Raw genomic sequence first — 16,238 nt, 5'->3', positions numbered from 1 at the left:
TACTTTAAAAGTTTTTTTTAAAGATTTTATTTATTTATTGACAGAGAGAGATAGCAAGAGAAGGAACACAAGCAGGGGAATGGGGGAGAGAGAAGCAGACTTCCTGCCGAATAAAGAGCCCCCAATTTGGGGCTTAATACCAGGACCCTGGGATCATGACCTGAGCCCTAGGCAGATGCTTAATGGCTGAGCCACCCAGGCGCTCCAGTTATCTTTAGTTTTTAAAGAAATTTTTCTAAACCTTTAAACCCATCACTGTACAGTTACCAACAGAGTCTAGTACTGACTGTAGACTGTAGATGTCCCCCTCCTTGGGAAAGGAAATAGACTTCTTACAGAGAAAAAGCCAGAGAAGGTTTGTTTTATTTTCCAAATAGCGGTGACTTTTCCCCAATCCTGATGATTATATCATTTTGAATGTCAGGATTCCCCAAATTAAAGTCTCCCAGGATCTTTAAGTCCTGCACTGATTATATGATAATAATTATCTACCAGCCCCTTTCCCATCACGGTCTCACTTTCCATTCTGGGTTTGGAACACAGGTGGTGTTAATGAAGGGTTGCAAGGACATCTCTTCAGACAGATGGATGGACTTGGTATTTAAACCCATTACTACGTGCACTTGCATATCAACCTTTACTTACATGGGTCCCCTCCCCTGGAATTTAAGACAACAGCACAGGCTTCATGATTCCCAGTTTTGCCCTTTCAGAGCATTGTTCACACCACAGATAAGTAACTCCCCCAGATTTAAATTGTCTTGGTGGTAACCTCCCCTTTTAGCTTTAGATACAGCAGCCAAATAGTCTTTAACAAAGAACAAGATACAGTCTCCTCCTTTTCTCCTCCCTCCTCCAAGAAGCTCATTACTCAGCTCCTGCAGGTGGTTGGGTCTTCAGAATTTTGTTCCTTCCTCCTGAAAAGAATATGTGCACTTTCCAAAGAGTTAAGCTTCAAGAACTTAATCTTGGAGGGAGAAATATGTTTCTATAGTGAAATTAGTAAATATCAATTGAGAGTCATTGTTACAGAAATAATAAATTCTAAATAAAGGGACATTTGCTATTTCTATTAATATATTTTCCAGTTGGGAGACAAGACACACACACACACACACACGGAGGTATAAATTATCCATTTTTCCTGCTGTAACTGTTGACTTAAGCTAATAGAATCTGATTTAAGTGCCAGCAGTATAACGTAGAGCAGTGTTTCCCAAACATCAGTATCCCAACCATCTGGAGCTACAAATTCTCAGATCTCCAGAGTGGTCTGGTTCTATTGTCCAAGTGATTATGATGGCAACCAGGATCAAGACTTAGTGTTCTAAACTGAATTTGGTGATTGTAGTCTCATTTTGATCAAGTCTGGCCATAGACAATTGTTTAAACTTATTCAGATTATTGTGATCAATATATTGGACTAAGCCTAATCTAACATTGGTAAATTGTCACTCTGATACCGTGGAATTGCATATATTAAACATGCTACATTTTGTCATTTCCTACTGCTATTAAGATGGCTGTTTTCTAGTGCTGAGTTTAATTATTATATGGAGTAAGTTAGAGCTAACATCAATTATTGCACTAAATTGACATTGAGAAGAAGTAACCTAATACAATTAATCAAGGGTAAAAAGGGTAAACAAATGTCTATTTCTTTGGATAAACATTTTGCCAATGATTTGCTAAGTAATTTTGAGAAAATAATTAACCTTCTTCAACTTTAGTAATCTCTGAAGATGAAGTTGATTATAAATGCCATCTGTTTCATAGGAATAATATGAAGATAAGACATTGTAAGGAAGCTGGATATCCCAAATCTGTCAGATCAATCCATAGTGCATTTTTCATTTTCCCTTGGAAACTGGACATTGTGTTATTGGGTTATGTACTGAAGAAATGCTGTGAGGTGTGGTGTTCACTAAGGAATTAGAGACAATAAAAATCGAAATTTGAAGGGAAAATAATCTCTTAAAAAGCTATACAATGAGATATCAAAGAACTGAACAAATCAGTACTCCTAATGGTTTAGAGCTCTAATTGGGAGGATACTAATGGCAAATTGATTTTGATATTTTGATATTTTATTTCAATTGACTAGAAAGAAAACTTGTTTCCTAGAACCCAACCAAACTAAAAGGCAAAACAGAGCAACAAAATACCTACCACCAATGCCCCTGATTGTTTTTATTATAGAAAATAGCTGCAATAGCTGTCCATCTTTTGAGTTTTGGATCTCTGCCAGCCTGTGACACCTTTTCCTCCCAAACTAGTGCAATTCATTCAAAGCAGCATTTTCCTGGCTTTGAATTTAGTCTTTAATAAAGCCCTCTTACTTCTCCCTGCCACATTCTTCTTCCATATCTCTCTCTCCTGCACACAAATATTGCTTCTGATCTCCTTCTAAATGAAGATATAGATCTCTGTGTTCACAGTGTCTCTTAACTCTTTATAATAAATATTTACAGCATACTGGGTGCATTCCTTTGGCAATACATTGCTTTTGAACCAGCACTTAAAATTCTTCTGCAGTTCCAAAGGGATTGTATGTGACATTAATTAAGGAGTGAAATTGCTTCATGTTAATTGCTCACACCCTTCCATGATCTGCGATTAAGACAATTAAATATATTTAATGGTACATTAACTAACAGAGCAATCTAACCTTTCCACCTTTTAGAAATTACAGAGAGCCAAGGAAAATTCAATTAAATTGGTAGTAATAAAAAGATTAGTCATATTTCATTCTTCTTTGATGGGAACTGATGTAGGATGGGGATTCTTTATAGAGTGCCATATGAACTTTATCAGAAACTGGAGTTCCATTGCTTCCATCTGGAAAACAAAATTTGTCAGCAACCACTACTGTTGCCCTCCACACAGGTTTCCATGTCCCTTACAGAGAAACACTGACAAAGATTTACACCTAGTTCTCCCCATAATTATAAGAACATTCACTTTTTAAATGATTTGCAGGAATCTGACAGTAATAGAAGTAATGATTTGTAGCAACAGTATTGCTTTATATGTCATTTGTGTGGCTTGTTGCTATTGTTAATGTACTTCCCTTGCCAGAATATCATTTGATAGTTACTAACACTTTGGGGATATGCAGTTTAAGATTATTATCCCAATTTTAAGCATGAAGAAACTGAGTTTAAGAGAGGTTGAATAACTTACCCAGGTCCATATAGTAAGAAAGAGGTAAAAGTATGACCAGAACTGTTATCTCTATCAAAGACTGCCAGGGGATCCAATAAGCTGCTGGAGGTTTGACCATTGGGTCTGTAACATAGGCAATAGTGACTTGACAAGAGTGATCTCTGTGGTGTAGCAGGGAATAAGGCTAATTGGAGTGGGTTCAAGTTATTACAGGAGGTAAAATAAAAAAGAAGAAAGTAATATGAAATCACATTTTTGAGTAGTTCTATTATGAAAGAAGAGTAGAGAAATGGGAAGTTAGCTGGAGAGAAGCATGGTAGTTACATAGTGGAATTTGTTTGCTTCTTTGTTTAAAGCTATTACAACATATTTATAGACCGATGGGAACAACTGGGGAGAAGTAAAATTTGGCATTGCAGGAGAGCTGGTCACTGAATAACACTGACCAAAGGGGGTGAGATCATGCATGGAAGTGGCAAGTGGAGGGCAAGATTGGGGCAGGCACATGAAGAGTTCCAGCCCCAGAACATTTGTGAGCAGTTGTAGGCAGGTGGGTTATTTTCGCAGTGGAAATATGAAAACTTGCTCCTCCACTGCTCTTTTCTAAGTAAAATATGAAGCAAGGTGGTTTACTGATTAAAAAAGGAAAGAAAACAAAGAAAGAAAAGAAAGGAGGAAAACAGGAAGGAGAGGGGAGAGGGAGGAGAGAAAGATAAGACAAAACAAGAGGACAGGCCTATAACCCGAGTCTGAGGAGGTTTTGAGGAGGAAGGAGAAGGTCTTCTTCCACTTAGGAAGAATGGGAGAGGGAATTGGCAAGAGAAGTGTAGGAAGGTTCCAAGAAGTGCTGAGGACCCCATGAGGTATGGGATCAATATTTCGACTTGAGACCAGTCAACAAAGTTTTATGTTGTTTCTTTGTTTTTCCAGACACATTAAATTATTTGACTGTAAGCTTAGAGCAGGAACCCTGGAGCTAATCACACATGAATTTTAATGTTGACTGTGCCCTGCAATGCCCTGCATTACTTCTGACAAACTACCCTTTTTGTTCTTCAGTTTCCTTAGTTGCAAAAAGGACCAATAAAACTATCTATCTTTTGGATCATTAAAATAACCATAGTGTATCTAAAGTACAGGTATATAGTAAGTGCTCAATGAATATTAGCTGTGATTATGAGGACACTGACTACTTAGGAGGTGAGTACCCACTGGATGGTACCTGCACCTGGTTTATTACAGTTGTCTGACTTATAAATAATAATGCATTTTGAGATTTCACTTTTTCCCCCCATACTTTTAAGAAAGACATTATTTTGGTTTGTTTTCCAAGAGAAGTTTGTAATGAAAATAAATGTGATTATTGAATGCTCAAAGTTGTAAACAAGGATTCTGAGCTAATATAGTAGTAGAAAATATTGGCATCATCTGGTAACTGCATAGGCACCAAAGGTACCAGCAAAAAGAATAGAATAGACAGATAATAGCTGGAAAAGCCTGTCCTAGGAAGACCTAGACCTAATTGTACAAAGAAAAGATATGTTTTCTTTTTGACAAGATTTTGATGCTAGGTGATACATATATGAGATCTCTCTCTTTTCTAACAACACCATCTTGTATTTAAAAATAAAGTCAAAAATAAATAAATCCAGTACAATATATTATTCTAAAGTTGGGGACTCGTGGACTTGTTATGACCAAGGTAGCATTTTATTTGTGATGTCAGAACCGCAGGGCTTTCTATGGAAATAGAGCCAATGCATCTCAGGTGGCCGTGAAAATGACAGCCTTTGCTATGCCAAGTCACAATGTGACTAGTGTCTGTCATACAGGTGTGTTCTGCTGACATTAAAGTTGAACTGGGGGGTTCCTGGGTGGCTCAGTGGGTTAAGCCTCTGCCTTCAGCCCAGGTCATGATCCCAGGGTCCTGGGATCGAGTCCCACATTGGGCTCTGTGCTCAGCAGGGAGCCTGCTTCCTCCTCTCTCTCTGTCTGACTCTCTGCCTACTTCTGCCTACTTGTGATCTCTATCCGTCAAATAAATAAATAAATAAATCTTAAAAAAAAAAAAGAAGTTGAACTGGGGATTTCTTGCTAGGTCTCAAAGTAAAACACAATGTTGGCTATGTTATTGGAAACTTTCATGTGTCCTTGTGTCTGCACATGAGGAAGAATATTCTTTCATCAACTCTCTTTATCTCATTTTTACTCTGAAAGCTGCATGTAATCCTGTTCCAATGTACTATGGATCAAGAAAAGTCAAAACATGAATAAAAAGAAACATCCAGAAGAAGAAGATAAGGGGATAGGGTGGTGAGAAGGAGAAGAAGAGAAATAAATTGAAACAAATGTCAAAATACAGGGAAGATAGTAAACTGCTTTGAAGAAAGAGTACTAAAGAACCAAACAGAAATGCTTCCCTTTTCAGAACATTGTTTTCTTGTACCACTTACCCAAAACTATTATGATACCACACATGTTAGAGGAATAATGATATTTATCTCAAAAACATCCTGTGGGATTAAAAAAAGAGCAAGTTTGGTTTTTTTTTTCGTGCTTTAAAGCGCAAAGAAGACAAGGAATGTGATCAAGAACCACCCAGAAGTGTCAGATGAAAGAGTAACAATGTTGCTAATCAGGCATTATATCACCAGGACTCTGAACATTCTTGATACTTAGATACTGAAAGTTTGTTGGGAAAATAGTGTAAAGTGAAATCAAAGAAACACAATAGGAAATCAGTTCCATGCCAAGTGGTAGCCAATAAATCATGTCCACTGAAAATGAAATCTAAATCACAAGAGTAGTTCCCAGGGTCTCACATGAGAAATGTGATTGTCTTATCACATGATATATACATGAGATTGTAACATTACAAGTTGCCTAAATCAGAAAACTTGTTTCCAGTTGTTAAATGGGCAGTGGCACTGATTCGGAATTGCTGAGAAAGGCGATTGGGGAGCTGGGAGAACAAGAAATACGGGAAGTTAGATTTTTTGTTGTTTGTTTGACTTTATTGCCACTCTGGAAACTGCTCTCCATCAAAAGAACTAGAATATCAAACTGCTGTCATAGCTGAAATGGGCCAAATGCATAATAAGAGGACACAGGAAGAAGATATTCAGGAACAAAGAGGGTTTTTGTGTGTGTGTGTGTGTGTGTGTGTGTGTGTGTGTGTGTGTGTTTAATGTAGAGCCTTCTAGAGAAAAATAAATCTATTCCTAATAAAATAATAGTTTATTGTAATAGAAAGTGGTGGAAAATCTCCCCCACCTTAAAAATCATTGTACTTTGAAATAATGCAAATTAAGAGATCAGAGGTCATTGCAGTTATTAATAAGGACCTGATTAGCAGGAGGAGAAAACCATAATCTTGCATAATACAGGGCTGATTGGAGAAGCACGATTTGGGAGCTGTAGAATTTACATAACTGTTCGGTGTTCAGAACCTACGCAGTCTCCTAGACATGCTTTTTAAAGGTTTCCCACAGTTGCTTATATGATTGGAAATTAATACCAAAACTCCAAAGTCTAGTACTAGTACCTGTATAAAATTGTGATTAATTTTTACTATAAAATATATGCATTGCTCATATATGGGATTAGTAATTCTTGATTTATCATTTGTTGTTTGTTTAGTCTTCTGCAGTGCTACATTAAGCTCCCCACAAAACGAAAGGATAACTCTTCCCAACATGTTAGTTAGCTTGACCAAGTGAACCCCACTTTTCAGTTGTAGTCAACATTATTGTACTTGGAATATATCAGATATTATGTATATTAGAAAAGCAGCAGATCTCACACATAATGGTGCCTGTGTCGAAGAAATTACAGTTGTGTTTGCAAGCTATCAGAACTCATGAAAGTTTCAGATGCTGCCAACCATTTGTTATAGGATCTATGCAGTAAGATTCAGTTTGACTGATTCTTCCTGACTAATCTGACTGGCTGTATTCATGTCATGCAAACATAGTTAGACGTTTTTCTAGATAACGAGATTGAATAAATAGATTTTCCCTATACTCTTATGTACTTGATGGACATATTTTTTAACTCTTCATTCTTTATCAAATTGAGGCTGATAGACATCAGGATCATGGTTTAAAACTTCCATCTTGGAACTCAGGGTCTGAAATTAGTTAGCCCTGCCAGGCTTATTCCTCCCTACTTCTCTATTTTAGCCCATTCTTCAACCAGTTCCTGTTTTTCTTATATAACATGCATTTCATTTCTTCACTCTTTCGGTAGTCTATCCATCCCTCTAAATCCTCTGCCTCCTTCAAGGCTAAAGCAGTATCAAAGAGCTATTGTTCAGTACTCATTTCCATTCACCTCTCAACTCTGGCTCTGAACACCCTGTGATTGTGGGCATGTCTGTGTTCTCCTTCTTAGCCTTGAGCTCCGTGAGGGCAGGAGTCAAGTGGTCCTCTCTCTCAGTTGCTATGAAATCTAGCAGAGTGCCTGGCACAAGTTAAATGTGCACCTGTTTATGGACTCAATGACCAAATCAATGCTTGTACCAATTCAGCTTTGGATAAGTTTGCAAAAGAGTAATTGAAATTGGAGGAGAGAAAAGAACAGGGAAAGTCTATTTTAGGATGAAAGTGATACAACATTGGTTAAGCCAAGTCAAAAGGGCCAATAAATATTTTGTGAACTGGTTCCATCCTACTAAAGGCATCCAAGATGCTCTTCATCTCCCTTGTCTACCTATGAGCGTCAGGACCCCTTGGGTCGGAAGATTTTCTCCACTGTGCTCCTCTCATTCAGTTATTTATAGTTTAGCTCCGGTCAGGACATTTCTCTTCCAGACAACAACAAACTCTTCTAAGGCGCAACTGTCTAGTAGAAATATCATATGAGGTACATATGTAATTTAAAGTATTCTGGTATTCACATTTAAAAAATAAAAATGAAAACATGTGACATAAGTTTAATAATCTACTCAGCCCAAAATATCCAAAATATTATCTATTTAATTGTAACCAGTTAATACATTACTAGTGAGATATTTGTTCTTTATGTGTGGTCTTTAAATTTAGTGTTCTGTACTTAACAGCACATCTGAAATAGGACTACGCACATTTTAAATGCTCTATGTGATCACAGAGGCAAAATGGGGATTGTATTGGACAGTGCATTCCTAGGCTATTCTCATCAAATTTTCCTATCCTGTACCAACTCTCCATGCCCTCAGTTATATCTCGGTTCTCTCCATCTTACTTTAGTACTAAGACTAATTTTTGACTATTAGGGAATTGTTGGCTCTTCCCATCCAAATAAGACATTTCAGGCTTTAAGAATCATTTCTTTGTTTATAGCTTACACTTGGTATTTGTGTGTGTGTGTGTGTGTGTGTGTTTTAAGTGTCATTATTAATAATGCTGTGTTAAAGACACACAACATGAAGTTTAACATCTTAACCATTGTAAATATGCATTTCAGTGCCATTAAGTACATTCACATTGTAACTTGCACACACGGTAATACTCTCCCTTCCCCAGCCCCGAGCAACCACTGTTCCCCTTTCTGTGTCTATGAATTTGACTACTTTAGGTATCCCGCATAAATGAGTCATAAAATATTTGTCTTTTTCTGTCTAGCTTATTTCACTAAGCCTAATATCTTCAAAGCATATCCATACTTGTGTCATTCATTTATTTATGTTTATTTATTTATTATTTATGTATTTATTTTATTGTGTTTATTTATTTATTTACTTAGAGTGCACACATGAGCTGGTGGGGGGAAGAGGGAGAAGGGAGAGAGAATCTGAAGCAGACTCTTAGCTCTCAGTTGGGAGCCCAATTTGGGTGTTGATCCCAAGACCCTGAGATTGTGACCTGAGCTGAAATCAAGAGTCAGATGCTTAACGAACTAAGCCACCCAGGCACCGTATATACACACATAATTTGCTAGCAGTTTGTAGTCAGGCCTGGGGATGTATTGGTTTTCACAGTTGACTAGGTGTCAGAGTAGGAAAAACTGTTTTATGGTATCACGTGAATAGTTTCCTAATAGAATCACTTAATTACTTCTGAGTTCCCTTATGCACTTACCAGTTGTAAATAAATAGCTATATTTTATACATGTAAATGTATGGTTTAATTTTGGAGATTTTTGACACTTTGCCCATAATAGAAATATAGGGAAGAGACATTAGACTTGAGAAATTTCAAGATTTCCTTACGATCGTCCATAAGCATCTTCTGTCCTTCGTAAAAGAAAGCAGAAACTTAAATTATCTACTGGCATCATCTGAAAACTACAGCATCAATTCTTTCTGAATTCATTTCCTCTCTAAAGTTTTGCTATTGAGACCAAAGGTCTTCTGGGATATTGGAGGAGGCCTTTAGTGCAATAACTGAAATACCTTAACATCTCATTTAAAACATACATGTAAAAAATGAAATAAAATAAAAATAAATAAATATGTGTAATAATTGTGGACAATATACTTGGCAAACTTAGTTTGTATGTATATTTGGCACCACTCAAAGAGGGGTTCCATCTGCCAACATCAGCATCACCTGGGAGCTTTTTAAAAATGTAGACTCTCAGCTCCACAAAAACCTTCCACATCAGAATCTGCATTTTAACAATATCTTGAATGATTCTAAAGCACTAACATTTAAAAAGCTCAACCACTGAGATGTTGGGGGGAGAATCTCTTCATCACTAAACTAGTCTAAAGAGAATACTTCTTGTATCTTAATTTTCTTAAGCTAGCTTTGAATTTAGAATACCTTTAACCAAAAACAAACAAACAAACAAAAAACCAGAAAAACAAAACAAAACAAAAAGAACTTATCACTTTGTTCTTTGCAATCTGTTATTCAAGATTCTCATGAAGTGATCGCCTCCTTCATTTTCTTAAACATCTTTGGATGCTTACTATATGCCAGGCATTTAATCTTCATAAAAATTCATTTTTTTAGCTATGAGAGTGTGCCCAAGTTATCAGTTAGTGAGTGGCTGAGTGAGGATGTCGACCCAGGTAGTGTGGCTCCCAGGCTGGTGCTCTTCGCCACCACATGACATCTCTTTGGTCATAGGCATGTTCAGGTCTCCTGCACCAGGACAAAGCCCAAGTGCAGAAGCTGTTTGATGAGAAGTAGCAGATTACTATAGCTGCAGTGATAGTTCCATAGTTGGAGGTACTTAACTATTTTTTTTTCCCAAGTCAATGATACAAATAATTCCTGATTAAGTGAAATATTTCAGATATTTTTACACATTTGTTTATTTTGCAGCAATATAAGGAATGAAGATCTTCTCTTTTAAGAGTAACTATGAGTTGAAACATACTAATCTAGCAAGAGCCATGAAAATTCAAAGATGGAAAAAAAAAAAAAAGAAAATTCAAAGATGACTGAGCTTTAGAGCCAGACAAAACAATAGAGGAGAAAGGAACTGTTGTATATAGATGTGGACTAAAATCAATACAGTTGCATATTCAAGCCTGAACAGTCAGGAAAACGGCATTTTGTTTGTTTGTTTTCCTCTGTCCTCCCTTCTATTATCATTTCCTGTGTCAGGTGCCCTGAAAATTGGTGGTAAATATTTCAGTTTGATATAACAATGTCATATTCCATGTAGTAAAGATTAGGAGCATGTCAATAAGAATTTTTTTGTCTGTGCAAGCTAGATTGCAGGCCAAAAACTGAAAGAGGTATCTATTTCTACCCTTTTAATGTCATACTCACAATGTCTCCTCTAACTCTAGATGAAAATCCTGTTATATAGGTTAGCAGACAGGTAAGACTCAAGCCTTATCTGTAAGAGAACAGAAACCACTCTATGTCCACATTTCAGAAAGACTTAAAAGGCTATGACTGATAGAACTGAAAGAGGACCATTTTAATCCACGAAATACGTTATCAAGTTAAAACTCATTTTTACACTGGGGAGAGGAGCTAGTGATGGGAATGAAGGATATTGTAAAATCAAATTTGAGATGTTTATTGAAGCTAAATTGATGTCCAGAATTATAATAATTGATGTAATTTTTCTTTTCAGTGTGTATGTACAGAGAGCCATCACTTCATGAAATTGGAGAAAAACAAGGGCGTTCAAGGAAAAGTTCTGGAACACCAACCATGAATGGAGGCAAAGTCGTGAATCAAGATTCAACATAGCTGAGAACTCTTCCCTTCGTCCCTCTCTCATCCCTTCCCTTTCTCCCCCCTACTCTTCCCATTTCCTTCCAATAAATCCACCCAAGGAGAGGAAAATAAAATGGCAACCCAGGACCTAGTGACTAAGATTCTGCACTCAAAAATCTTCCTTTATGTAGGACAAAGAAATTGAACCAAAGCTTGCTTGTTGCAATGTGGTAGAAAATGCACATGCACAAATATTAGCACACATAAAATCAAGAGAAAAAAATAAATCAAGACACCACAATATTGTGCTGTTATTAATAGAAGGCTAATTATAATGAAAACATAACTATAATAAATTTGAAATAAAGTTATTATCTTAAAGACAAGGGTTTTGGAGAATTGAACTTACAAATCAATGTAATACCCTGAATAACTTAAACTTTGGATAATGCTGTGATGTGTGCTTCCTGTCGAATTTGAATTTTCTTTGACACATAATTGACACATAATTGCATTCTGTTTCCAGGATTTTTTTTTTTACCATGGTATTAAACATGTACAAATTATAGATTCTTCTAATTCCCATATGGTTGGTATAAACCAGAAATCATTTAAAAGTTTAAAGTTTTATTTTTGAATTTGTTACTTACAATTATTTTATGCAAAAGATAGACTTCTGTTGAATTTAATAGTATTAACTCATTTTATTCCTTTATAAAAAGTTTCAGATTCACCTAGGAGATTATCATATTTTTATCAAAATAATTAATCTAGGATCTCATTTTTTTAGTTATTTAGAAAAAAAATGTATTCTAAGGCTGAGGTTACTTTTGAGAATTCTGTGTCATTGACATGCTTGGGCAGGGATGAATAAGTTATATGCACTTATCATTTGGTCTGATTTTTCACATTGTGCACAGCTTGGAGAGTATTGGTTCATGTCTAGCTGTGGTAAAGAGTTTTGTACCATCTCTTGCAGCAGGAAAGAAAGAAAAAGAGTTTCACACAAGGAAATAAATCCTAGGATATTGGTCAAAGCAAATTGTTTTTGCCTTTGTACCAACAGAATTTTGTGTATTTAGCACTTTCCAAACTTCACCAAGAAATTGGGAGGCATGAATGTGAAATTTCTAATTTACTATCTCATGAAGCCAGTGGCTTGCTTGTTACTACATATCCTTGTTAATAAGTCTAGTTGACAGTAACTGTCTCCTAGAACACAGAAGGGAAGTTGATACATTGAATTTTCAAGGGGCATAGAGAAAGGATATAGAATTAACAGCTATGGTTCCAACACACAGGGTTGTGTGAGCTTAAAATAGTTAAAAAAAAAAAAAAAAAAAAAAAAAAAAAAAAAAACCTCAGCGTAAGGACTGGGCAAATGCATAGTTAGGAATACTAAAGTATTAGGAAAGCATTAGAGAAGAAATGAATGTAATACAATTGTCTTGGGGGGAAAAATAGATCTACTTAGTCCTACAAATCAGGAATGGTATAGAGACATCCAAATTAAAACAGAATGTTAAAAAAATGTATGCAGAATTATGGATATTATCAATGAGAAGACTTAGCATGTTACTTCTCCTATAGCTCTACTGTCCAGCATGTATTATTCCAAATATGACTCCCTAAAATATATACACTTTGCAGAAGCTCTAGGCCTTCACTTAAATGACCTTGCCATTGGTTGCTGTATTCTTTCAAATTCAATGTAGTTACCCTCACTCTACACAATCATTATTCTTTAATAGTGGTTTGTGTCCTTCACCAAGTATTCTATTTATGTTATCAGGAGGTTAGCAGAAAATGAAATGGAGGAATTTGCCTTATTGTTTGTAAAGAATACAAGTTAGGCATCTAGACAAGTATTTTGAACACACATTTGCAAAAGATATTTGTTTAACCAAAATATTTTGAAAGCATTACATTAAAAGGGAAAGAAAAAAAAAAAAAGGAATGTTGCTCTTCTAGGAAAAGAATACCCTTGTAAAAAAAAAAAATTACAAATCTGGTTGTATTTCTCCTTGTCACTCTTAATTCAACTTGATTTTGAATACACCTGTCACTTTTAGGAACAAACCAATCCCAAGCACAAAGCCTTGTTTTCTTTGAAAAAATAAAAAGAAAGAGGCTTCTACAAAATGGGTCACGGGCTCATATAGCATGAAATGACAAGATCTTATGGTGATACACACACCCCACAAACTCATCGGTAATATAATTGACTGTTTCACAAAGTGTTATTAATTACACTAATGACTTCATGATAATATATTTAATCCAGTTAAATATTATGAAAAATGTGATAGAGATATAAACTCCCAACACCATTTCCCCCTCAGTTATCAATGGCTGTCCATCATTTATCACTGAGACTCATATTTGACTTTTTCCTGATAGAAATTAAGAAACAGAAGTCTCACCACCCAATTTCTATATATTTTTTTCATATCATTTAAGCAAATGTTGACCACAGTAAAATGTTTAGAAATTAGCTTTGCCTTATTTACAATTAATTTTGAAGTATAAATTGGAAACCTACATATATATATATTAACCTGACAAAAACTGTAGTTTAGAGCATAGGGTGAACATTCCCTTAACTACTGCTTACTTTTTGAGTACATAAAACCTTTAATAGAGAAAGTCAGTATTCACTGTTTAGGTTTTCAAACAATTACCAAATATAAACATAAAGTTATCCTATTTCCTCCAAAAACATGAGCCAGTTAGTTTGTTTTTCAGGTTTCAGGTTTCTTCCAAGAGAAAGAATTCTTTACTTTGATTTTCGTCATTCTAATTTCTGGGTCTCAATTCATCCATCTCTCATGTTCCCATAAATAAAATAAGCTCTTCTTTTAATGCATTGGGATATTCTCAGGAAAAATACAACTTTTAGTAAAGCTTTGTTATTGAGTATGTACGTATAAGTTAAGATGTGTTTATTCTAAGAGTCCTTATTGTAACGTGTTTCAAAATCAATGGGCTTAAGAATGAAAACAAAACTTTTGAGAATCTCCAAGTAGTTTTCTGGTCAATACACTTCACTTGATTTTTAAGCTAGAAGTTTGAGGTACAGAAACAAAATGGTGCTGAAGTTCCATTTGCTAATTTAGAGCCTTTTGTGCTTCAGGAAACTGGAGGACAGCCAGCCAACCTGTTCTTGATCACAGTAATAGTTTGGGTTTCGAATTTTACACATGAATTTCATAGCACATTTTTAGCCGCTATGGATTGGCGCAATAAAAAGACATCAATTTGATGTAAATTGTGATGCTTTATGGGCCTCATTTTAATACAGATAACTTTTTAGAAGGATTCTTCAATTTAGGAAAATGACACTGCTCTAGATAGGTATTGTGTCTATGGATGGTGGTCCTGTGGCGCCACCAGCAAGAGATGAGAGCATTAAGGGGAAATTGAAGGATGAAGATGGCTTATTGTGTATTACAAAGTTTGAAGGTCTTAATAGGAGACCACTGATTTCTTGGTGAAGAAGCATGACTACATCAATAGTAATTTTTTTAAACACAGACTCAGAAATAGCAAATCTACTATTCTACCCTCATGGCTTAGTCTACAAGCCTTGCTCTGAGAAGGTTTTTCCATGATGTTACTTAATTTCGTCTGCACAAGGTGAGACACACTCAGACATCAAAATTCCCTGCTCATTTTAATAGCATAAAAGGCTGAGATTATTTCTCTGTCATAAAATTGTAAATAGCATTTTTTAAATCAGAATCACATTTAAAACAGTGGATTGTTCTACAAATATATATGTGTATATATACATATGCTCTGAACTAAGGATATATAGAGTTTTTATTTGACTTGTGTTCTTTAGTCATAGCTAATCAAAAAATAAAGAAATTTGAATGCAAAACTTTATATACAAATGTATATTTCTAATGGTAGTATAAATTGCCACTTTATAATAAAAAAAGGAACTGGTGGAAATAATCAAAGCACATGCTCCTTCAGAACTTCAGTAATTCTGAATTCCCTTTTTAATGTAGAAGTGAGTTTTTCTTTTTTTTTTTTTTTAGTTATCTTAAAAAGCTATACTTCCTGAATTGATTCTATGAAAAATCATCTCAGATTGAAAAGTTATGATTGAGGGCAGGAAAAAGATGCTAATGCAGATCTTTATTTTCAGGATTTTTCCTTGGAGCCCAAGTTAAAAATTCAATTATTTTAAATCTAAATTACATGAAAATTACTAATGTTCAGATATGATATATTAGGTTTGATAACAGAAGCAAAAATCTATCTATCAGTACAATAGCTTTAAAATAATGTCATCATAAACATTGCATCATTAGATGTTTTATTAGTTGGAAAGAATGAGTTGATGTTTCTTTGTCTTTGCTCCAAGCACAACCTGAAGACACTGGCATTCATTTTACTTAAAGCTGTTCAAAAGTCCAAAATATACTCCCATGAATAGAATTGGTATTAGCTCCATTACAAGGTTAAATGTTATGATTTTAAAAAAGATTATTGACACTGAAATGTTTAATAAACATGTTGTATGAGAAACTGAACAAATGTTTCATTTTTACATTGAAGCACAGACTATTCAAATCATTATTTTTCGAGATCAGATTTGTAAAATGTTTATACATCACAGTCTTCCTGAAGTAACAAGCAATTAAAGTCTTGAGATGCTCATGCATGTAGACAAAATACTTGCACTTTTTTTTTTGTTTTTGTTTTTTAAGCATTAAAATTCTCTGGGAAGTCTCTCTCCTTTTTTAAAAAAAAATGTGTTTATCCTATAATGTGTCAGTGAAAAAGTGCTGTGTCTTATGAAAGGAGATCAAAATTAGATTCACAGAAGGTGAATAAGTCAGAATTTTTATTGAACATCATAGCCAAAAGTAAAAATTACTTGCTAAATGTGAATCACCTAGTGGTCAACCGAATGTCTTACTTGTTGAGGATTAAGAACTAGGTGCATTCACTTCT

General features: G+C 35.2%; 1 protein-coding gene across 5 annotated transcripts in view; it reads left to right on the top strand.

The window, feature by feature from the left end:
- The window catches only part of FGF12 (fibroblast growth factor 12), a 561,802-nt gene extending 545,787 nt beyond the window's left edge, over positions 1 to 16,015 (top strand). For all 5 annotated transcript variants that reach the window (XM_004745274.3, XM_004745273.3, XM_045088726.1 and 2 more), the window contains one exon: positions 11,185 to 16,015. In XM_004745274.3, coding sequence (XP_004745331.1) covers positions 11,185 to 11,303 — 119 coding nt within the window. In that variant the 3' untranslated portion in view covers positions 11,304 to 16,015. The remainder of the gene's footprint in view (positions 1 to 11,184) is intronic.
- The last annotated feature ends 223 nt before the right edge of the window (positions 16,016 to 16,238 follow it).

This window comes from Mustela putorius, unplaced genomic scaffold (assembly GCF_011764305.1).
Source record: "Mustela putorius furo isolate JIRA1106 unplaced genomic scaffold, ASM1176430v1.1 tig00003834_pilon_pilon_pilon, whole genome shotgun sequence".
Lineage (NCBI taxonomy): Eukaryota > Metazoa > Chordata > Mammalia > Carnivora > Mustelidae > Mustela > Mustela putorius.
The sequence above is the reverse complement of the archived record's forward strand: the minus strand, read 5'-3'. Positions and strand labels throughout refer to the sequence as shown.